General features: G+C 42.7%; 1 protein-coding gene across 1 annotated transcript in view; it reads right to left on the bottom strand.

The window, feature by feature from the left end:
• The window catches only part of HDGFL3 (HDGF like 3), a 304,397-nt gene that overhangs the window by 59,747 nt on the left and 218,957 nt on the right, over positions 1-25,693 (bottom strand). The window contains exon 5 of the mRNA XM_086958233.1: positions 18,278-18,421. Within this exon, the coding sequence (XP_086814359.1) occupies positions 18,278-18,421 (144 nt within the window). The remainder of the gene's footprint in view (positions 1-18,277; positions 18,422-25,693) is intronic.

Raw genomic sequence — 25,693 nt, 5'->3', positions numbered from 1 at the left:
CATCAATATTGAGAAACAATTCAGGGTCAAATCGACAATCCGTAATAGTTACACCATTTTCCAACTATTCGGCTGTGCTTTTGAGGATGGCCACCGGCCTAAAAAAATCAGTTTCTGCTGGTATGTGCACCAATCTATCCTCTTGCGCCAACACCTGACAGCCTGTGGTTTTTGCTGTTTCTAGGTACAAGAAAACATGCCACCACCAAAAATATTTGTCAGGGGCATGGATTTCCAGAGAGCGATAGATCATAGTGATTGCCACAAATGCCACAGGAAAGTTGTCTGGGAGATCGTGGGCATGCAGGACGTGTCATAGCTAAAGGTAACAAAAGAACTGTGAATTGGCCAGGGAATATCTAGCCTTTAAATCGTGAAATGTCACAAGGCTACCAACCCTGCAGACATCCCCCAGATAGGAAATCCAAATTTGGTCCCAGGGGAGAAGCCCTCCACGGCGCGAGCTGATTAAGCCAAGTGTCCCGCCATAAAGGAGTCATCTCAGTGAGACGGTGGTCCCAGCCAAAGAGCTGGAGAGCCGTCCTTCAGCGGGTAAGAGGCACCCGCGTGCAAGAATGTAGTGTGGTGGGTAGGCGCGCCCCATACAGAAGATCAAATAAACAATCCAGACTCCTCAAGTGACTCTCCAGGCGGTAGGCTATGCCATACCACCGAGGGGGCTGCGAGGTACTATAGGTAATTGTCTGATAGACACAAGTCACTGTCAAAGGGAGATCTTTGCAGTGACTGAAAAGCTACCTTGTGCCTACCACCCGGCCACACAAAATTAGTGATTCTGGGGGTCATGGAATTAAACCATTTGCAGGGGATGTGGTAGGGATAGTTGCCCAGAGTATACAAGTAGCACAGCAGGCACATCATCTTAAAAAGGGCAGTACTTCCCCCTGGGTTCAATGGCAGGGCTGTTAAGGGCCCAGGCCAGCTCCTGGAGGGAGGACACGTGGACCCCTAGACACTTTGAGGAACTGTGCCAAGTGGGAATGTTGGGGCACCAAACACGCCAGAGGGCATCTCCCTTCACTTCTACCAGACAGGACTTTCCTTCATCAATTCAGAATCCGGAGGCCTCGCCATTAACAAAAGTCCTGCCACTCATACAAGATAATACATCAAGTTGATGAATGTTGAAAGTAATGGAGCCAATCCAACGTTGGGATCTTTGTTTTCCTTTAATTGGTCATCAGACATAAGTTATACACAGCCAGCCAACACGTGTTTCGTTGGGGAAACAATGTCCTCCAACTCTTCAGGGCTCTGTGCATGAATCCAAAATTGAATTAACCCAAAGCCGGTGATAATTCCAACCCGGTAGGGTATATTAAATCTTAGTACGATGGATATTTGCATCAATAGTAGAATACAAGCCGATCTCAGTATTAGTCAAATTTGACGCCAGTTCCAGCAAATACATAGAGTGCAGGTCAAAAGTTCGTAACATCACGTATGAACTGAAGATATCAAGAGAAAATAAACATGACCGGATAAGTCCCGGTTGGAGCTCGTATGCGAGCTCGTTCGAGGTTTGAATTCCAAATGTATCTCGCTTCCTGGCGTCTTCACACAATCCCGGGATTGTGTGAAGATGCCAGGAAGCGGGCTACAAACTTTTGCGTAAATCTTAATGTCAATGTTAATGAGGGAAAATCGGGCAGTAAGTAGAACATTTGTCTTTAGGAAGACCCTCCTTGGGCAGAACTACAATTGTGGCACAATCTAAGTCGGGTAGAAAGGGCTCCTGCTGCAAAGCAGCTGCATAGAAGTGCAGAAGATGGGTACATAGAATGCCATGGAAGCGCTTGTAGTATTCAATGGGATACCCGTCATGGCCGTCTGTCTTCCCAGCTAGTAATCTCAACACCATGGAGTTCACCTCCTCCAGCTTGAGGTCCTGGTCTAATTCTTGAGCCAGAGCACTCGGAATGGACGGCAGAGGGTTTGTGACCTCTGCTGGAAGTGGGAGATGTTGTGAGTAAAACCCAGATAGAAATCAGTAAAAGTCTGAGCAGTAGCTGGAATCTCCTCCTGGAGGCATCCCGAATCACTGGGACCACCAGGGCTGAGATACCATGAGTTGCCAGCCAAAACAGTAGCTTGCCAGACTTGTCACCGGTTGCAAATGTCCTATGCATGGAGGAAATCCAGCAGTCATTTGCTTCATTAAGAGAGACTTGTCGCAGCTCCGTACAGGCCATGCCCAGGACACGGCTAGTGCTTTCAGTGTCACAACGATGTCAGGTAGCCTCCAGGCGCAATATCTGACCTTCAAGGTCAGTCAGCTGTGCCACGCAATGAGCCTCTACCCGACATACAAAGCCTTTCAGACGGCCACTCAAGGAAGTCTTATTAGATGCCCAGAGCGCCGCTGCCAATGAGACAGAGCCTACATTAAGCTTAAAGAACTCCTGTAGTTCTTCTTCAACAAAAATAGCACTCTCAAGGCTTTGTAAAGGCCAAGCACTGAATCTTTAACCGGGGCGCAGGGCAGATGGTTGGGTTCCCCAAGAAAACAGAAGTAGAGCATGATCAGAGATTCCACGTGGGAGGAAGCACACAGATTGGACCAAAAAAAGATCTGCTGCCAGTACACACAACAGGTCAATAAGGGACTCTGCTGGGTGTGCTGCCGATTGGTGACTGCAGGCCCACTGGGCAGGATGCCAGGAGCCCCATACATTGCAGAGGCCCAGTGAGTCAGCCCACAAGGACAAACAGACCGATCGAGAGCGCCTACCAATGTACGGGGCAGTGGAGGCATCCAGATCAGGGACGGCGTTAAAGTCTCCTCCAACCACATAAAACCTGGGTGGGGGACACAAGGAAGGATTGCAGGTACTGTCGGTAGGGCTGCAGCAGGGGCAGAGGAACATAACAGGACACAAAGTTGTAATGCCTTGCGTCCAGGTGGCCCTCAATAACCACGTAACATCTTTGGGCTTCGGTGTGCTGTGCCGTGACTGCAAGGGGAAGAGATTTATGCAGCAGTATGGCAACTCCTCTGGAGTCACGCGTGAAGCCGGAATGGTAAATCCAGTCAGAGCCAAAACGGCCCAAAAGGAGGCATTGTGTGCCTAGTAAGTGGTTCTCCTGCAAGAAGACAACTGCGGGCCTATATTACCTGATATACCCGAATACTGCAGAGCATTTATTATGATCTAGCAAGATATTCACATTCCAGGAGAACACCGTTACTCGTGCGGGGGGTGTCATTATGTGTACGGAGAGCATGAGGCAGTTCCTGCTGGAAAGCAGGGTCTAACATAATAGCCTGAGGACCTGCGGTGTCATGCCTTACATCTGTGATGATAGTAATGTGCGTGCTCGCCTTAGACAAACTGAAAGGGCAAAACATTGTTAAAACAGTTAACACAGCAAATAAAGCCCAGAGGCCCAACTGGTACACCCATCCAACACCCGCCACTCCACACTTCACCCCAGGAAGCATCTTTCATCCAACCCACAGCAGCTGAAATCGGGGGGGGGGGGGGGATCGTCTGTGGCTTTCAGGCTCCCATATAATGGGAGCCTCACGGAAGCTCGACGGACATCTTGGTTGCGCCCCCCAGATTCAGGGGCATATTTACAAGCCCCTATAGCCAACAGAACATCACTTTCTTTTACTTTGGCGTGGTGATACTGGCTTGACCTTATTTACAAGGCAGTGTTAAGCCTTTTAATGTGGCTTTACTTAACGCTGCGGTGTAAATAAGGCACCCTTTCACGCTATACTTAGGATGAAAGGGGCTGGCAATGGATGTTCAGTGGGCGTTCTGCCTCAACACCCATTGATTTTGACGCTGCCCCATATTTACAAAAGTGGTGTAAATATGGGGCACCACCAAAATTAAGACCAGGGAAAACCTGGTCTTTACAGGGCGCACCGAGGAGAAATGCTTTCATTCTCCTTGTGTTTGCTGTTTTTATGAACAGCAAAATGCCATGCATACACTTTACCACTGGAGTCCACGATAAAAACTACCCGTGTGCAGTGCAGTGTGTGAGACAAGGAACAATACATGCCCTTTTGGGCAGGTAGTTTTTATTGTGGACTACAGAGGTAAACACCAATGTTGTATAATTTATATTGTATTATGATTTATAATTGAATCTAACTGAATGTAATGAACGATTGGTGGATAATACTGCCCCTCATTTAATTTGCGATCGTACCAATTTATGTTTGTAACCATATCGAGTTGGCAAACTACGAGTATGTCTTCGATAATACTGTTTCAGTAATTCTACACGTGATACATCACATGCACAGCATTTAAAAATGGGTGATTTTGACAAAACATTGTTGGTGAGCAAGCCTGCTGGCTCAGGCGAAACGCGTCCGATCAGCCAACAAATAAAATCTTAAGAATTTGTCAAGACATGGCGTCGTTATTCCTTGGTTACTGAGGAGTGTGTATTGATTTGACGGATCGAGCTTGGGTGATCTCAGGAGTTTGCAGCGGCTGTACACAAGCACTTGGGAACATTTGGTTGCTGCCGCCCCCCCTCACGTGAGGAGAACCACAAAGAATTTACGAGGAAGCGAACCTGGGAATAACAGTGGTCCAGACGAGTCGGAGGACCTGTGGAAGTACCGTGATCCCAGGTGAGCGGTATTCGATTAACGTGAAGGGAAGCAGGAAAGCCAGAGAAGACAGTGCTCTCAGCGTCAGGCAAAGATAGCGGAAGCCGGCGGTTCTTGGCGTGTGGAAGTATATCATTTTTGTGATGTCGGCTGCAGAGATAATAGAGAGGGGAGAAGCAGCATTAACGATCTTCGATGATACCAAGAAGATTACGAGGAAAGGCACAGGTGGTGTGTTAGGTGTCGGGAGCAGTGACAAAGTATTGGAAGTAATGGCGATACTCAAGCGCCTAGAGAAATTGAAACGCAGAGAATTGTCAAAGTGGTGGGAAGCAAAGTCCCTCCAAAGATGTTTGGAAGTTAAAAGGATCCCTAGAGGTCTGAGAATCCTGGTAGACCCCACGTACGAGGAGCCAAATCCCAATATGTTATGTGAGTGGGCAGATAACAATCAAGAATCTTCCCGTAGAATGCTCGCAATATTAGTTAAATAAGCAGACATTGATCGTGCAAAAATATTGGTGGAGATTGGTCAAACAACCGAGGTGTTAGACAAGGAAACAGACCAAGAACCATTAATTAAATTTATGAAGGATATGATGGAACGGCTTCGAAAATTAGAAGTATCAATCAAAGAACGAAAAGCAGAGACATGAATGCGAGATAAAGGCAATTATGAAAGAGGGCAGATTTATACATTTGCCCAAAAATTTGAAAATGTGCGAAGGCAGAAAATGAATGTGGGCTCAAAATTCTCAGTGAAGGCGCAATCTGGCCTCAGCAGCCTGCAAAGCTCAGAAGTCAAGACTTCAGCTGATGAAATACCAAGTGGAATTGTGGGCAATAAAATACCTTCAGTCCTGGATGAATTCGTTTTTTTATAGCAATAAAGGAGGTTCAACCTTTACCCCAGAACTATGACAAGTTAGGCAGGACCTGAAAGGGGAAGGCAAAGGAAGCAGAGGCGCAAAGGGGCAAAAGAACAGCAATGCAGATGGAAAAACCAAGAAAAAGTAAATGATGAAGTGCTCACAGAAAGTCAAACATCAGTAATTAATTTAACAACGATCCCGCTGACTAAAAAGTAAGAAAACATTTCTGCAACTAGGACTCTCTTATTGCCCACCTTTAGATTTTGACTATATTTCAACGAGAATTGACACTTTCAAATATATCCAGATGCTTAAATTGAAAAAACACTTTGCGTTAAACCCAGGGAAATACAGAATACCACCCATTCAGAGGTTAAATGGAAATTTGCAGGTCAAGGATATGGATTTACTAGTGGATTTGGAGCAAATAGACACAGCCAGTGCCAATGATAAAACTACTATACCAGAAGTAAGATCCATTGAAATTGAGGAATTGGAAATCGAATAAGGAAATGACATTGGGGCAAGTGAGACCACAAGTTTTAGACCACGTTCCAGATGTATTCCCATGGCTATGAGAGATTTAATAGATGTCTTCAATGACTTAGTAGTCAATGATTTTAAGAATTTGGAAAAATTTACTGGTACAGCATATAAAAAATGGTCAAAGCAGTAAAAAATAGTGTATGGCCCATATTAAGAGGTTATCATCAAACAATGATTGCATAGTGCAGAATGCAGATAAGTTCGGGAATATAGTCCTGTGGGACAGGCAGAGGTATCTAGATGAAGCATAGAAACAACTAAACAATTGAGTCAACTATGTTAGAGTATCCTATGATGCCATGTCAGCCAGCCATCTACTATACAATACTCAATTACAACATTGGTATGAATAATGTATAATTACACATGATGAGTTATTGTACTTTAAGATCAATAATCCTGTGGTTCCTGTATTTTATTTAATACAAAAGGTACATAAGGATCTCAGTTAACAGCCGGGCAGGCCCATTATTTCGGCCATTGGGAGTGCTTTAGAAAACACCTTCAAATTTATCGACTCCTTTCTCTGCCCGTTAGTCAAGTTATTACCATCTTTTACAAAGGATACAGGTGACTTCTTGAAAGGCATTAATGATCTACCATGGGAAAAAGACATGCTATTAATGACTATAGATGTAACTACGCTCTATTTGAGCATTAGACATGAGGATGGGCTCAATGCAATAAAGTATTTCTTAGGAACAAGACCCATCCCATTATGGTCTCATACGCAGATGTTGACCTCTATAGTTCAAACCTGTTTAAAGAACAATTTTTTCCTCTTCAATGGGGAACTGTTCCACTAACTATGTGGTACTGGGATGGGCACTTTCTTCACCCCCAGCTATGCGAATTTACAGATGGGCTGGTGGGAGGAGCAGGTGAACCGGAAGCAGTACCAGGAGGAATGGCACAACAATATCTTACACTGGAGTCGTTTCATAGACGACTTGTTTGTCATTTGGAAAGGCACAGAACTATCCGATAGGCAGTTCAATAAAAAACTACAAGTCACCAGTTTAAACCTAAAGTTCACGAGTACAATCAGCGATAAGGCCGTGAATTTCCTTGATCTAACAGTGTATGTGAAAGATTCTAAACTACACCCCAAGATCTATCGAAAACCAACAGCTGGAAACACGTTGCTTCATGCAACTGGTTTCCATCCCAGTTACCTAATTAGGAGTATACCCTATGGGGAGTGTTTGAGAACTATGCGTAATTGCAGTGAGCCAGAAGTTGCAAACCTAGAATTAGGGAATTTACACTCTTGCTTCAAATATAGAGGGGATGGTGAAAAATGCATTGCAACTGCAATACATTAGGTTAAGCGTAAAACAAGAGAAGACATTTTGTTAAAAAAATCTGAAACCAAAAAGATAAGCAAAATAAAAGTGGGGAAGCAACATTAAATGAATGTAGAATGATAACAACTTTTAATAAACAACACAGCCAAGTTAGAAATATCATGTCAAAACATTGGCATTTAATACGTAATGACCTCATTTTGAGCAAAATAGTGTCACACAAACCCTTGATTACATTGCGGAGGGCAAAATCTTTTAAACAAATGGTAGTTAACAACATGTCACCTAAACCGGCAGTACAAAAAATAAAATCAACATGGCTCCAATGTAAGGACGGCTTTATAAAGTGTATGAAATGTAAAGCGTGTTTGCATGGGAAGAATACAACATCTTTTGTGACAGGTTGCTCAAAAATCGAGAAAAAAATAAAAGGGCAATACAACTGTAAAACAGAGTTTGCTGTGTATGTGTTGGGATGCCCTTGCAATCTTCAATACGTGGGCAGACAATTCTACTGGTACATAGAAGAGTGCTACAACACCTTAGAGCGATCAAACATGGAGACAAAGCATATCCAGTGGCTCGCCACTTTGAAAAATGTCAAGGTAGCAATGTATCAGGCTTAACATATTTTGTCATAGACTCTATCGCTCCCAATGTAAGGGGAGGTGACAGAGAGAAAAGTTTAAGAAGATTAGAATCTTGTTACATATTGGAATTGAATACAAGAGCCATCATGGGTCTCAATATGGAAGATTTATATACACACCCGTGATCTCTCTGTGCACGTAACCTGAATAGGAATTTAAAAAAATCATGCAATAGATAGTCTCTCGTAAGTCTCCGTTTTAATATTTTTAGTGTTTTGTTAGGGAATTTAATTTAGTGTATCACTTTCATCACAGTTGCACTTTGATGTGTAGCAATATGATTTAATATTATGGAAGTGATTGAGACACAACATATGCCCACTGGGGCTGAATTAGCAGTGTGTGAGACAAGGAACAATACATGCCCACTTGGGCCGGTAGTTTTTGTTGTGGACTACAATGGTAAAATCCTCAGTAAACACCAATGTTGTATAATTGATATTGTATTATAATTTATAATTTAATCTAACTGAATGTAATGAACGATTGGTGTTTCAGTAGTTCTACACGTGATACGTCACATGCACAGCATTTAAAAACGGGTGATTTTGACAAAACATTGTTGATGAGCAAGCCTGCTGGTTCAGGCGAAACGCGTCCGATCAGCCGACAAATAAAATCATAAGGATTTGTCAAGACATGGGGTCGTTATTCCTTGGTTGCTGAGGAGTGTGTATATATATATATATATATATATATATATATATATATATATATATATTCCGCTCAGTGGGGTTGTCCAACTGAGCGTCAGTATATCATAAGGTTAGGCACTAAGATGCCAAATGGCCTTAACACAGGGGAAGATTTGTACAATTTTCTATGAATTTTTATGAACATCTTTGATCTTGAGATGTTTGTATATGTATGTACCCACATATCCGTATTGACATCTTTCCCCCTTAAACTATGTAGTTGCTGCTAACAACTTCAATTTGACAGAATAACTCTAGAACCTAGGACATGGCCAGATTGTAAAAAGAAAAGTGCAGAAAATAGAAAAACAGAAGTCAGGGCTTCTCTATCCACCCTTCTGGTATCTTTAACACCAGCCAAGTGAACTTGAGAACTGTTCAAATACTAGAACACTAGATATTTACACAATAGTAATAGCCCCAAAAATCTATGTTAGAAAAATCAATATGTCCAAGTTTTAAGAGCAAACCCCTTTTTAAATAAAATAATGAACACTATTATAGCATATTTTTTAAAACAACAACTAAAACATACAAGGTCCCAATCCTGAGATTGGAGAGAAAAACAAGTTACTTACCTGTAACTGTAGTTCTCCAGTATTGGAAGCTTTCATAGATTCACATACCTGAATCATTTCCCTGTCATCGAGATGGCAGTCTCCGGTATATAAAAAGCAATGCTTAGCAGTATAGCTAACTGAAAAAATGCCTAGGCACATTTCCAATTTGCAACCCATAATCTTTGTTATGTAAAAAAGGACCAAACTGTTCTGGAAGATGGACCATTCGTTTTGCCAGAGACCCTGTGGATGGACAGCTTGCCAAGGATCGCGACAGAAAACCAATGGCAAGTAACTATGTCTATGCTATACAGTATTGTTAAACCTGCCAACCTAAGGCGAAATCTTTTATTTACCATCCACAGGGCATATTGGTCTCCGTATAGACTTTCTAAATTCAAAGATGGCAGAATTGTTGGGTGTCCAAAATGTAAAGCCCCAAATGTGGATGATTTGCATATGTTTGTGTCCTGTCCAAAAATTATGCAATTCTAGATAGATGTAAGTAACTCTCTCTCCAAATCTCTGAACCAACGCATTGAGGTAAGCCCTGAATTAATTATTACGGGGAGATATGATTTGGAAAACAGATGTATGAATAACAATGTTAGACTTATTTTTTATGCTATGTTGCTAGCACGTCGAGAGATATGTAAACTATGGGTCTCACCGCTTAGTCCTAGTTTAATGGATTGGATTTTAGCTATGAGGTATATGGCTAAGCTTGATATTTTAGACCATTCTAAGAGAAATAGAGGATTTTGGATACCCTTCTTGTTATGTTTTGGTTGAATAATTTTTGTGTTGAAGTCCGATGATTAAGCCTGTGCCTATCTCGCTGGAATATGGTGTTTCAAGACGAATAATAGAAATGGAGGAGGACACACTTGTTGAGTCAGGTGGCCAAGAGGGATAGTTTGGAGAAAGGCCAGACTCAAGAATAGGTGATGTCCACGCCCCATTACTCTAAACCAGCCTAAGAGATAAAAAGCCCAGGGATGGACTAAGATAGAAGTTATGGGTGGCGAGGTGGCAAATGAGGATAAAAAAAAAATTAAAACAAACTGTTCCCTTAGCCAATCAGAGCTCCTCACCCTCTAGAACCCTCCTGAGAGAACCTTTTGCCCCTCAGATTTTCTACCGGCACGTTGTGCTAGGGAGTCTCCTTTGAGCCTCGCTCAAACTCTGGATTTCCAACTTTGTAGAAGCTTGTTTTCATTCTATTCTCTTGTGGTTTTGAGATTCTTGTGACCTGTTTCTCATCTACATCCTGTAGAATGTCTGCAAAAGAGAAAAAGGGTCTTTTTAGAGCCTGTGCCATCTGCTCTAAAAAGAAGCTCTACACTGATGATCCACATGAAGACTGCATTTATTGTCTTTATCCAGACCACGAAGCCAAGGACTACAAGGTATGTCGCACTTTCTCTAGCAAGACCCTTAGAGATCGTGAGGGATGCCTTTTAATATGGCTTCAGAAGATCAAGGCCAGAAAGGAGGTGGTCTCTAGTGATAGTGACCAGGAGTCCTCCACTTCATCTAGGAGATTTAAAAAAAGAACAAGATCTCCTCAGGCTCATTCCTCAGGGTAACGTCCTGAGAAGGCCCTAAAAAAGACCACTCATGGGTCTTCAGGGCGTAGTCCTTCCAAATCTCCTCAGCCAAGAGAAAAGGAGAGCAAAGGACACACTTCTAACGATAAAGCATCCAAGAGAGCATCCAAGAGAACCAATTGCAGCTCGATTCACAGAATCGGTTCATTTGCGATTACATGAATTCCTTTTCTTATGCACAAACAAGAAATTGTGATTCAGTAACAAGTTACAGAATTATCGATGTTTGTTTGTGAATCAATACCGATTCTGTGTTTGGAAGAGGCTAGTGCGTCGCTTCCAAGTACTGAATCAGACTGGTGTGTATAAAAACCATAAAATGAATTTTTACAAGGATTTGATCAAGAAGCCTTCGTTTTTATGGCAACTCAATAGAATACTGGCCCGGTAAATGAGAAAGGCAAGCATGTCCTCCTTCTAGCATTGATGTTGGCAAGGAGAATTTGTGAAATAGAGGCCTTTACAATTCAGCAAACTTACATGCAATTTAAAAAGGACAAGGTTATATTACGGATGGACCCTTGAGTCATTCCTAAGGTACCAACAGACTTTCATTTGAACAAACCAGTTGTATTAAAAACATTTTTACAAATCTGTGACATACATCTGAAAGAGTACTGCATTTTCTGGACGGTAAATGGTGCCTCAAATTCTATATCGAACTTCTGACCAACTTCTAGTCACTTTTGCACCTCCAAGGAAGGGGTAAGCCTTGCCAAGGTCCAGCACAGACAGATGAGTTTTGCCGGCTTTAGTCTTCTGTCATGAAAGCCAGAAAGACTTGGCACTAAGGTTAAATTCCACAGGACTAGAAGTATAGCAACCACTACGGCATTGTTTGCTGGACTATCAATCCCTTATATATGCATGGAGGCTATGTGGACAAAGCAGCATACATTTATTTATTTATTTAGTTTTCATTTATTAGGCGCACACATCTTCCCCAATGGGATCTCTTGGCGCCTTTGCCTGAAGAGGCTTGGTCTTGGCTGGAAGAGCCATCTTCCCTGTGGCGGGCGGCACTTTCATTGTCAACCCATTGAGGTGGGCCAGAACAGGGCCAATGTGGAGCACAGCTGCCGTGCCAGTCGCACCGGCCATGCCACCACCCAGCCACTGATTAGCTGGAATCTCCAGGCCCCTGCTGCTCAAGGGCAGACCTGACACACAGTGGGAAGTCGCCCTCTCTGCAGCGGCTGGTTTCTCAGTCCCTTGACACTCTTCTGGGCCTGCTCCCCCGCTAGACAAGACAACTTTGTCTTTAAGAGATTGGCTCAGTGATGACCATGTGTACCAGCCTTGTTCATTTTCAACTTCTTTCCGTATGCTTTATTGTGAGATGTGCTTTAGGAACAATGTTGTGGTTTGGTTGCCCAGTTGATTGACAGCCGTTCCTTGTTTATTCCACTACAGCTACTTCATGTTCTCAAGATATGGGGTGGGGGGTAAATTGGGGTTATTACTGTTTCAATTGTTTGTTTTTGATGCAGCCACACCAGACAACACCAAGCACACAAGTGGATGACACCAGGCCTGGTCTGCCTCTCCTGATAAGTCCCCAGCATTACATCCACACGTCTCCTGACCAATCAAGTGAACACTGAGACCCAGGGCTTGGTCTGTCTTTTGACAAAGAAAGTCAATGGCATCTTAGATGCTCTTAAGCAAGGAGGGGTGCTGAAACAGGCTAAACGATACGCTTGGTGAGCAACTTTAATAAAATAGTGGACTGTGAGTTGGACATGCCGTCCAGGTCTGGGGGTTCTCCCCTTGCATGATTCTTTGAGGACATAAGCTGGTGGATGCGTGGCAAGCCCTACACTCACGGGACCAGGAATACACTTTCTACTCTGGAGCCAAAATAGTCCCTGGAGGGCCACAAAGCACAATATCTGGTGTCTGCATAATGCACTGGCGCTGCCCGACAGACTACCAGGTGCACAAGTACTACTCTTGGTCGATTTTCACAAGGCATTTGACTTGGTTTGGTGAAACTATTTGGTCTGCCTGCTGTATAAACTGTGTAAACGGGTATCCAACAGCAGGTCATGGGTCAAGGTCAGAGATCTGGTGTCCAATCAATTCCTGCTATATAGGGGCACGAGACAGGGCTGTCCCCTGTTGCTGCTGCTGATCGCGATAGCGATTGAAACCCTCAGCAGGGTGGCTCCGGTTGGATGCCCTGGTCAAGGGATTTGAATGGGCCCCGGGGTTTGGTTGTATGGCATTACGAGGGCTTTTACCACTCGTGCCATTACAATGCTGTTTTTACAACGGAAGTCGTTACAACGACTTGCGCTGTAAGCGCTGGATAGTGGAATAGTTTAATTTTCTATTCCACCTCCAGCCCACGTTACAGTAGGGAAGGTGTTGGAATAGAAAATTAAACTATTCCCTATCCAACAGCGCCCTCCAGCGCAAGTCATTGTAATGACTTGCGTTGTAATAGAAGCGTTGTAATGGTAGCGCGTGGTAATACCTGCGTTGTAAAGGCTGTTTCCCTGGGGTTTTCGGATAGGATCACATCATACGTGGACAACATCTTCATATTTCTCGATGATCCTCAAGAGTCAGGTTCCTAGGTGCTCCAGATCATGGTATCCTTCAGCATTAACAAAGCGAAGTCCTCTGTTTACCCTATAGAGTGACCCCATCGGCGTTCGGTTGGGCAGACGCCATACTGATCTTTAGGGAAGGCTTTCAATATCTGGAAGTCTATGTAACCTTTGGAAGTCTATGTCACAAATAGCCTTGATCAGGCCTGAGCAAGTGATATCCAGCCTCACCTGGAGCGAATTTCACAGAATTTGGATTTCAGAGACACTACGAGTCTCTACATTCGGAATCTCAGCTATACATAAGATGGCCCCGCCTGTTATACCAGCTACATAACTACCAATTCCTGTTACCATCCTCTTTCTTCAAGAAACTGGACTCATTACTGCACAACTTCCTGTGGAGCCACCATACACCTCAGATAGCCCTCCCCAAAAGTTACAAATCCCTGTATGGCTGTGGCAATGTGACCCTAGACATACTTTCATACTACAGGGCCTCCCAGCTCATTTTAATAATTGAATTGTGGTGCAGAAATACACTGGACTCCGTATACCATACCAAGAGATAGGCGATGGAGGAGATACCATAAATTTGCTGTACAGGGACATGTTAGAAGACTTGTATGGATGGCTCAGTTGACTGAGCGATTGCCGTGCTGCACGTTCAGATATGTATTTATCAGGTGCTTATACTTTATTTTTATTGATTTTAAACAAACAGTGATGCAAACCTGTAAGGTTGCTACTGTGACCCAATCACAATTGAAGATTAATGCATGTCTAGTGGTGGTGAAACAGGGAACTTTAAAAGGGGCAAAGCTTCCTGATGTATACCTTTCTAAATATTAATGTAGCCTAAAGCCCCCTGAGGTTTTCCCTCCTAAATATTTACATTTATTCTCACAAAAGACAAAGTTCCTATGGTTTGTATACCTGGGATTAGGATAGGCAAATATGTAATGAAAGGTTATAATTGATTAGGGCAACTCAGGAAGGATTAGCATCTGCTCATGTAGGCATCAATGCAACAGTAGCAATGCTATAGCAGAGGTCTGGTGGCTATATTTACCAAAGAATGCTAAACAATATGCACAACAATGTAACATATTTCAACAAATGAAACATTCTATTGCTGTAAGTCCAGCGCTTTCTCTCCTTCCATCATCTGATAAACCCTTCGGTGTTGTGTACCTCAAACATGTTGGCTCGCTGTCAAGCAATCTAACTATATATAGGTTGTGGTTGATTTCTGTTCTAGATTTCAGTGGGTGTGGCCACAAAAGGCTGCCACTGCTCAATCAGTTGTTTACCATTTGCAGTGCCAACTTATGCAATAGTCTTGGGTTCACTGCTAAGGTTTTTTTGGGGAACTGTGTCTGCTCTGAGTGTTCAACTGCTAAACTCATACCCCTTCCATCCAAAATCACTCACACAGGTATAGGAGGTAAATGTATTCCCTTTGCACAGATCCCACCATTATCCTCACACAGACAATCTCCCTCCAGGTGGAGGCATTACTTACCTCGAGAATTGAGTAACCAGGTGAGAGACCGGATGATGACGCTGCCCACTACACCACTTCAGTGGAGATAATATACAATCCTGGTCATGATAAGTGGTTGAGGGTCTCTAAGACAACATTTGCGAGAGTTTGGTCCTAAGATTAGTGTGGTTCATTCTTCTTTTATTTATATAACATTCTAATTGGAAGCTGAGAGCCCTATTTGCGCTTCTACCTCCCACCATTTTGAGTCAATAACACTAATGTAGGCCATAAGCATATAGTGTACAAAACTTAATTTATACTCTTAAACTGGTGGCAGAAATTAAATGGCAAATGTGTTGCTCCAAATAATTGAGCGTGTTTTCAGGGGGCTTCTAATGCCAGCAAGCTCCTATATCTCTTCCCATGTGTTTTTTGGGAGCTGATGCACTGATCACGTGGCGAGGTCTACGCCGGCAGCATACGTCTCACCAGCCCTGCCCCTTTCCAAAAGATGTAAACCTTTGTTTTTTCAATTGTGGCTTTCAAGTAGAACAAGCATTTGCAATGCAATCGGTCTCACCTTTGGGACCTTCTATGTATTTAGCTATGCAGCATATTAGCCTGGGGGCTGAAACATATACTGTTCTTTAACATGGAGGGAAAGTAAGCACATAACTGCGTGACATGCCAGGTATGGGAAAACATGGAGAGAAATATTCCCTTTCAGCTGGAAATGGTATAGTCCAAAGCTCTTTTTTTATTATAAAATCAGGGCTTTTGGTGATAATGTCACTGAAAATACAAGATTTGGAAAAAATATTATTGTCTACGGGTGCTCGTGGAAGACAACGTCTGTGGACTAGAATCTAGAGAATGCTAATGTGATTCTGCTATTTTACTGACCTCGGCTGGTCATTTTCTATCAAGAAAGTTAAATAGAGGCAATTGTCAGAAATTTTTTAAAAAGTAAGTCCCTCAGCAGAAAGCAATTCTGGTATTTTACTGATCTCTGCTGGTCGTTTTCTTTCAAGACAATTAAATGGAGGCAGTTGAACAGAAAAAAAGTCCCTAAGCGGAAGCAGACAAGTCGTAGGGCTGATCTCCAGAGCCCACAAAGTACGTACATATATAAGTACTAGCAGCCCGCCCCGACATTGTCCGGAGCTGAAATAGAATGTGTGCAAAGGGTTGGACATCCATAAGGCACATCACTTGCAATCCGCTCTCTGTCCAATACGTGATTTATAATGAAAGTTGAATCAACTGTGCCTTTGAACGCCTTTTCATTGTAGTCATAGCAAAAAAGTTAACTGTGAGGTTAGCAGCATTAGGTAAGTATCAGAAAAGGTAAGATAATTTTAGAGCGTTATTTATCATTGAGCTTATACGTTGTTATGTACCTGTTTATTGAACATAGGGCCATATGTATCAAGCCTTTTGTAATTCGCAAAGGCCGAAATTCGCAGAATTTCGGCCTTTGCGAATCGCAAACGGCTTTTTGCATGTTTTGGGATGTATGAAACATTCCCAAAATAAGGAATTGCAAACTTGTGCGAGTCCTTATTTTGCCATAGCATTTAGGGAATCGCAATTTTGTGATTCCTTAAATGCTATGTATGTAGCATTTTTGGCTAGCAAATTTTGGTTAAGGAATCGCAAATTACCACCAACTTGTAGTTGGTTGTAATTTGCGATTTCTTGTAAATATGCACAATTGTGCATTTGTGAAGGTGGCATATGACGCACATACATGCCCATTGGGCATGTATGTGCGCCATATGCACACACATGTAATTTACAGGGGTGCAGCAGGGTGTCCTCGAGACACCCCTGCACCCTTGCAAAAAATTCTCAATTTGCGATTAGCAATTTGCGAATTCGCAATTTGAGAATTATTTGGAAATCATTCCTATGGGCCTCCTGGCCCATAGGAATGCATTTGAAAATATTCCATAATTGCGAATTCGCAAAATGCGAATTCGCAATTAAGGAAGCTTAAGGAATCGCAAATTAAATGCGATTTTGTTCATACATACCATTTTGCATTTCCTAAATAGCGAGTCCCTAAAATTTGCTTTTTAGGAAATGCAAAATAATTTGATGATACATATGGCCCTTGGTCATAGACGGTAACATTAGTTGCAAAGTTGTAGTCCGTTCTTTCGCCTTAATCCCCGCTTGAGGCCGTGAGCAATTTGTGCAGTGGTAAATGCGACGGGTGTGATCACCGCTGGTAGGATGAGTGGCTTCATCCCCTGTCTGAGCACCGGAGCAATAAGCGAATCTTGTGCTCCCCGCTGTTAGTGTGAGTGTATTGAGCCACCGCCTGAGCACCGTAGCAATCCCGCAGCCCATGAAGCTTTGCCCATTGGCGTGTGTGAAACATTATTTTGTGAAACCTTTGTAATGTTTTCTTTTCCCCGCTGTTAGTGTGAGTGTGAGTGTGTTGAGCCCCCGCCTGAGCACCGTAGCAATGCCGCGGCCCGTGAAGCGTTGCCCATTGGTGTTTGGCCATGCCCCTGTAAGGCTTGCCTATTGGTGTTTGTGCACGCCCCTGTGCCAACGTCAACGAGGCGCGCCCCGTGAATGGCAGTCCCATTCAAGTTTTGCCACGCCCCTCTGACAACGGGCAGGTCCACAACGGTGTTACAGGAATGTTTTTCTTTCCAATGCCGTTTTCGCTTGTACCACTAATGACGGTGAATGGCGCGCCTTGCGCCCCGTGAATGGCGCGCATATTGCTTACCAGTAATGATGGGGAATGGGGTGCCCCGTGAATGCCACGCATATTGCGGTTTGCTGTTTGTCAACTCCCCTCTCACAATGCCCACGCCAACAAGGGAGTCCTGTGAAGGTTTGTTTGTCGCGCCCATCGCTGACAGCACAACAAACACGCCCACAAGGGACTACTTTACCCCTAAGGTTCTTTTATCTTCGTAATGTATATGGTGGCCACTTGTATAGCCTATGTCCATCTGCTGAAACTGCCCTTTCCAATGCTGTATTGGGTGTTGTGATTGGTGCTGTACTTCTTGAGATTACCCGCCTCAAATGTTTGGGTTCTCTCTTTATAATAGTAGTATAGATATAATAAGTATATACAAGAGGTTTCAAATGCTCGACCTAAAACAATTACTCACACCTTGCAATTAGTAAACTGTTCATAACAATCTGTAAGCATATTTGAATTAATATACAACGCTTTACAGTTTGAAGGACTGTTACCCCGTCACAAACAAGTCTCTTGGAATTAAATAGGTCGGTCGGAGGATGTCAGTCACGTGTGTGATGCGATAACCTGTCCGCCAAACTGTAAATCAGACCGTCAGTTTCTCGGATAAACATTGCAATTGAGTGATTAATTCAAATATATAGATATATAAACACATTTACCGCTGCATTCGTTTTCTGTGACTCTTGCGTTTTTTTTGCATCGCTGTTTGCATCTCCAAAGACTGCACCGCTCTTGTTTTCTACATCCTTGCTATCTTTTTCACCCTCACCGCCTGCACTTTTTCGCAACTGTTTGGATGATTTCTAGAGAGTGAAGAGAAAAGAAATCAATCTCTGAACTAAATGACTCAAAAATAATTACAAAGAATATTGGAACCCTGAAAAAAAAGTTTTAGGCTGGCCTCTTTGGCCATGATACTTAAAGTTGGCACTGTAAAAAGTAAAAGGTTACCATCTCACATTTAAGACTTCCAGTTTGATAGTATTATTTCATACTTCCATCTGCGTTTATCAATATGTATATCCTGTGATTCGCCAGCAAAATATTTCTACACATTGTATCAGATACATTCGTCTGCAATTATACATTTTTATATAATGTAGAGTGCCAGCAAAATGATTTGGAAACTGCATCGAATGTAAATCTGATACTGAGAAAAGCAGACACTAATATTATGCAACGCTTCAGTTTTTGGGGACTGCAATGCCTAGAAACTTTAAATCAATGCAAAACATCTTTGTGCCACTGAACATTGACTACCAATAAAATTATTATTCGACAATAAAAGGCATCCATGACATTATTTTGTTGGCTGATTAAATGATATGCCTCCTTCAGCTAACAAATAACAGGTCATGCGTAAATTGTAATGAAATGCAGACATATTCAATACTAGTGCTAAAGCATACTTTGGAAAGCAGGGGACCCCTACAAATACTTAGTTTGCTAGAGGATCCAGTGTCATAACTTGAATTCCTTTACGATACCTGTATCATTAGTACAAATCTCAGCTTGAATACTTGTCTAGAGAGAGAAAAAATGTGTCACCGGAGAATATTAGAACGAGAGGTTCAGTTTTTCTGTTGAATAGGCTGTCCGCATCCAAGATCTTATGTCTATTCCGCCTGGTATTTTACTTATTCATCCCACACTAGATCCTCTTCCCCAAGAGTGATGGTCAACATTTCGGGGCGAGATGTGAATTTATATTCAGTGGATATATGACAATTGACAATTTAGTATAAACTATTTGATGATTCTAATACTGCGTTGTATGAAGAACATTCATTGATCTGCAATGTGATTACAGTATATGAATTAGGCAATCAAATTGAATATGACACATGAGCTGCGTATGTAAATATCATGATGTACATTTTGCTTGTAAATACTGACCTAGTCTCTCCTAATACTAGTGTAAATAGTGTTGTGATTCATTAATAGGTATATGATGAAATGCGACTAGTGTATATATTATGTAAAATATATTTATTCATATCTTTTTTTTCTGTATTTCTTCTCTAGTGTATATTGTTTTCTATGTATGTGCGAAAGACGGTCACCTGATGAAGGCAGATTGCCGAAACGCGGGTAGTCAAAAACCACCGCTTTGCCTACTTTAAAAGAACATTGACCGGTTTTATTGTGATTTGTTTGGTTTCTGTGTCATGTGTATATATATATGTGTTTTACTATATATGTATTCTGAATGATTAATATTTGGATGATGAACTAAAAAACTGAAAAAATCTAAAAATGTTCATAAAAGTAATTTGAAACAAAATATCAAGATGAAAAAAATGTTTTTATATACAACTAAACTCTGCTCATATATATGTATTTGTAGTCGCAATTGTTTTTGGGACAAAAGGAGAGTTTTGGCAGTGATCAATTGAGTGTTTTGCTATAGTTCCTCATTTTTACAATGTTATTACCAGTGCTAAAGAACAACAAAGCTGAAAAAGAAGGAGACATTTCCCCTATAAACTACTTTCGCACTTATGCCACTTTTTAGGTCTGACAGTTAATGGTAGAGAATATACACAAAAGGTGATGGGAGGAAAGCTTGCAATTTATGTAACTGCTGGCAATCGCTCAAGATAGCATTCCAGTACATCGTTATTTTGCTCAGTCTGCTATATCAGTTTGGACCCAGCTATATCTAAATCAGTCTTGAGCCTGCTTCAATAGGAACAGCCCAGCCCTTACTGCCAGGCCAAGTCCACTCTGAGGCAGTACACAAGCAACCTAAGATCTGTTTCACATTGATTGAGGCTCTTCAGTTGGGTGTAGCTTGGGTCTAGTGGCACAGTGTCAGCCTCTGGGCATATCCTTGCTGTTGTGACGAAAAAGTCCTCAGCATGATAATGGTTGTGCACCTCTGCCCGGAGTGCCCAACTGTACTGATGTCTGGATCTTAACACTGATTTTTGTTGTCATAGGCAAACATGGATTCTGCGTGTTCACGAGGACATAGGTCTGTCTCTGGAATTGCAGTTGTTTGGAACGGCAGGGCCACCCATAGCACAGTGCTGGAAGGCCACTGCCTTCACTAGGAGTTAAGCATCATGAACGTAGTGGTGGCAGCATACAGTGTAGTCATCAGTAGAAGTGAACGGGTCCCTTTTAACCTGGGTTGCTGGAGTGAAGACTCCTGTCTCACTCATTTCTAAAGTTTCATTGCTTAGTGCTTAAGCCACCATTTGCCTATATCATTTTGGTGAGAAGTGCTTCACGGCGCAGCAGTGGTGTATCTGTGCTCGGTGTATGTGTGCCTTGGAAGGGGATAATATAGGAAGAATACAGTACTGCTTAGTTTGTGCATGTTAAATGCATTCGTTGAATTTATGTGTGGCTATGAGTGGTACAGTGCCGGAACTATGCAGTGCTGTGCAGTGTGTGCAGGATAAATGCATGTGTTGGGTTTATCAGGGGCGTAGGAGACACTACATTTTTGGGGGGGACAGGGACAACCTTGTAGACTTTCCAGCGTACCTATACAAATCGCCCGTTGCATGAGACCGTACGCCCCGTAAACAAATATAACCGGATAGTTTTGAAGAAAAATATTGATAAAGGCAGGAATATAGTCACATTATGCTTTATTGTTATTTGCATTCATAAAGTAATTAGACCAAATGTGGAAAATCATGTCTATTTTTTATAGTGCTACTCATAGTGCACTCAGTTTTGTGATCTGCATGGTACATGTTCTTTGCAGCAGGCACATTAACCCTCCGCACTACTTTACGATGAGTCAAAACTTTCACTAGACAACATTTCGAAATCTCACTAGTAGTAACATTAATCACTAGAGTTATCTTGACCTTTTTATTGTTGCCTGAAAACTGCCTGATGCACAAGGAAGTTCATTTGCTTTTAAACCAAAAATTCTTTTTAAACTCAGTGTCCCTCACCCAAGTCAACGCGAGGTGCCGCTGCAACAGGTCACACCGCCCTAAAGCCAGTCAAACTCCCAGCAATGGGGCAGCACAAGCATTTCCTGAAACGGGGTCAGACCTAACCTTATAGCCATTATATGAGGAAAAACATCCATGTAATTGGTGGGGTGGAGCAAGCAAAAGAATTAACCATATTTCTTGTAGAAGATTTAAGGGAGAGTTGACTTCTTCCCTAACAATGTTTTTAAAATTTGTGGGATCAAATTTCTAAAATGTGGCAGACCCTTATGGGGCATTCATAAAATATTCCAGTACTTTCAAGGTGCACCAAGGAGGTCTGGCTTTTTTAGGAGTAAACCTGATTTTTTTTCAAATGTCTTATGTCAGAAATAACTTCCACTATGCCAAGGTCCTAATTTTTTCATGGGCGAGCCCCATATGCCAATATGTACATTCAATATGACAGTGCCAAAAAGTTACCATGGATACTGCAGCAATAGTCTTGGGTACCTCTAAAACAATCCCCCTGTAAGCATAGCATGCATACACTCACACACACACACACACACACACAATCTCTGACACACTTTAACACTATATCTTTGCACTCTTGTACCTTTGTACTCTGCCCCACACACACACACTGCCACTCAAACTTCAATTAGTAAATTTGCTTTTATTGTGTTAGAAAAGCTTGCCCTGCTGCTACTGCTTTACCTGCCTTACCCTTTAGGGAAACTTAATGAAAACAGATTCTCTATACATTATTCAAAATAGTAATATATTGGTTTGTCATTATTTGTTACAAGTATGATATGAATGAAAAATGCCCTTCCTTAAATTTGCTCTGCAGGGCTTAAATTTGGTTTCACTTGTGGATCAAGCAGTTACAGTATTAACATGTAGTATCACACCATCCAACTGACCTAATGAAATGCTTGACCTCTTCGACAACCATGGATTTCATCCAGTAACACTTTACATTTTTGTTTTTTTGAGACCCAACTTACAATGTAAAAACAAACCGGCATGTCTCGGGATGAAGCATTGTAGTAAATGGAAAGCCAGGAATGGCTAAAGCTGTCACACTTCTTTCAATCCAGCACCATACCCCAAAGCCTCCGCCCTAGTCTTCCTCCTCGTGCCATCCCACATTGTCAGTCCACTCTCTGCTCTTGCCTCAGCCCCTTTGTTGTAGATGGAATTAATTAACGGAAAGAGCAGGTATTCTTAAGGGTTCCTTTGTAGACATATTTGTAGATTCGTGAGAGTTGTACAATTTTGCATAGGTGTGCTAATGTAAGTGCTGGTTGATGGTGAATAGTGTGAGGGAATGTAGCTTCAGTGGCAAGAGTGTAGGGTGAAAAATGTGCCAGTGTGAGTGTCAGGTGAGCTGCATGCATGCAATGTGAGAGGAGGGCCCATGTGAGTGTCGGGTGGGAGGAGTGAGTGCAGTGATAGGAGCAAATGCAAGGTAGTGTGAGTAAAGGATGAGTGGTGTGCCTGTGTGTGGTACAGGGTGAGGGGCAAGGTTGAAGGGTGATTTGTGAGAATGTCTGGTGAGTGCATGTGGAGTATAGTTAGTGCAGAGTAAGTGATGTGTTCCGGCAGACTATTGTCCCTGTGTGCAGGGTGAGCAGAGAAAGTGACAAGTCAGTGGAGTGTCATGTGCATGCAAGGTAAGAGGTATGCTTATGTGGGTGTAGGGTAGGAGGAGGGTGAATGGCGTTAGTGCATGGTGAGCAGTGTGATTGCTGTGAGTGCAAGGTGAGCGTGAAAGTGAAGGGTGAGCGATGAGAATGAGGGGTGAGGTGTCTGAATGCAGGATGTATACCCAGACACCCGTAGTAACTCAGCATTGTATTGACGTGTGGGTTATATATGCACAATATAGAGCCTGGCCACAAACTGAAGCCTTTTAGTTACATTTGTGCTAGTAGAAGTAGGGCACACAAAATGATCTTTGGTGTGGTAATTAATTTAAATTACAGATACAAAGGTGCTACATCTGTGACAAAAAAACTGTTCAGTTTGCAATTGTAATTTTTTCAGGAATCCCACAGCAATCAGAGGTTACCAGGCTCCGTTTTCATCAATTATAGGCTTTATCACTGATGTCCTGGGTCTTTACCTTTCTGTTGGAAACAAAGTTAACTACAAAAAGAGAGCAAGAGAAAGGGGGGGGGGTGTGTGGGTGTGGGTGGATGTGTGTGTGTGTGTTGGTGGGTGGGTGTGTGTGTGTTTTCAATAATTGTCCATCAAGGGTGTTTACTTAGAGGAAAAATCACTTTATCTCAACACACAATTCAATACTGTACATAAATGTTAGAGGGCATTAATATAGCATGCAAATAGTAAGACATTTTTTCCATAAGCAGAGGGCAGCCCGTACTGACTTGTGCTATTTAAAAGGCACTGGCATCAATGTACTCTTGCACGAGGGAAAGGCTGGTGAGTTGTACTCTGTTGACCTCTCGCGGTTCCCTGTAGACCCTCCCCAAGAGTGATGTGTTCCAAAGTTATTGCTGCAATGCCTCGCTTTTGCACTGTACCTTGTTTCCGTCTTCGCAGTCATCTGCAGGCTAGATTTGCTGTTTGCAAGCGAGGTTGAGAGCCATGCTGCTTTTAGTGGTGTGTCATCCACACAACACAAGGCAGTCCCACTCGGTGATTGTGCACTGACTTGGCCGAGACAGACTAGGTTTCTGGTGCGCATACTTTTGCCTCTGAAGGAAGGCTGCCATGGAACTCTGGTAGATGAAGAGGCTCTGCTTCGCTGTATCTTATGATGATCAGGGGGTTCTTCAGTGTGAGATATTGCTCAATCCCAAGCAGGGATTCCAGAGTAGCATTCTACTTGTCGTAAAGCACTCCACGCCTTGCCAGGGGGAGTAAGCGCTACATAAATCCAATTACAGCTACTGGTACGTTGGCTTTTATTGGAGGGGGTAAGGGACGGAATCACAGGATGAAATGATTTTGTGAGTACTTAGCGTCACAAACACTTCTGCTTCTGGGCACGTTGCAGGGACACCAGTGTATCAAAACCTCAAAACACATCCTGAGAGTGCAGGTTGCAGAATTTTCCAGGCTGTTTCCAGCATCTAGCAAAGTGGAGTTGTCAGTCAGTGACTACATACCATTGAGCACAGAAGAGTTTCTCGTTCTCCACTGGTAAGGGACCTCGGGTTCCAGAGAAAGCCTGGCAAATTGACTAGTGGCTTTCTGCCCCATACTTTTAGCAAGTCAGAAGAAAAACTCAGCTCTGTGAGCTGTTTCCGATAGTCCCCGTCTTTTGTGTATTTCTTACAGCCATAGCCTTTGCTTCAGTGCCAGCAGGAAGGCAGGGTTATGTTTGGGTGTTTCATATCAGGGAGGTATCTTATCTGGGAGGTTTCCTGTCAGAGGGGACCCAAAACTAAGGCTCAAAAGATGGAGATGCTTCTCCATTCAAATTCCCTCAACTTCCTGTTGGTAACACTGCTAGGGAAGAATGGAGATGGAGGGGAAAGGGTTTCTCAACACTACAAAAGGACCTTTGTCTCATTCATTCCAATCTATAGAGTCTGTCCACCTCAGAAGACTTCATTAATCCATTGGAGAAACCCTTAATTCATAATGATGTTGAGGCTCTCTACAACCACTACCTTATCCACTTCGTCAGTACAGGAAATCAAAATGGATCCCTGAGAGACCACAGTCTCCTCTAGCATTTAAACTCCACACACATCCTACTTGACATAAATGAGCTACACACTCATAAGTCATCCATGTCCAGGGTCCCAGCATCCCGAGACAATTTTGAGGATTACCTTCACAGGGGGGAACACGCACCTCTAAAAGTGAGACCCCCCCAGAATTCCATCACTTGATTTCCTCCTCCATCTCAGCACATCGTCCGCAAAACGGCATCAGATCCAAATAACCCTCCACTCTGATGTTGTCATGCTGAGTGCCTCACTGCCTTCATTTTTTAATGTCTTCAAGCATCCTCTAGCATACCTGTTGCACCATTAGTTGTCTGGAGGTGCTTCTGAACACAATTCTTGAGTTTCAATTGAAGAGCACAGTACGACTCGTCCTAGTAGGTGCTCCTTGCTTACCTCTGAAAATCTACATTTACTATGGATTTTGTAATCGCTCTGCAGAGTTTGGGGTGCCTGTACATCATCT

This window comes from Lissotriton vulgaris, chromosome 2_1 (genome assembly GCF_964263255.1).
Source record: "Lissotriton vulgaris chromosome 2_1, aLisVul1.2, whole genome shotgun sequence".
Taxonomy (NCBI): Eukaryota; Metazoa; Chordata; class Amphibia; order Caudata; family Salamandridae; genus Lissotriton; species Lissotriton vulgaris.
Note: the sequence above shows the minus strand (reverse complement) of the source record. Positions and strands in the feature narration are given on the sequence as shown.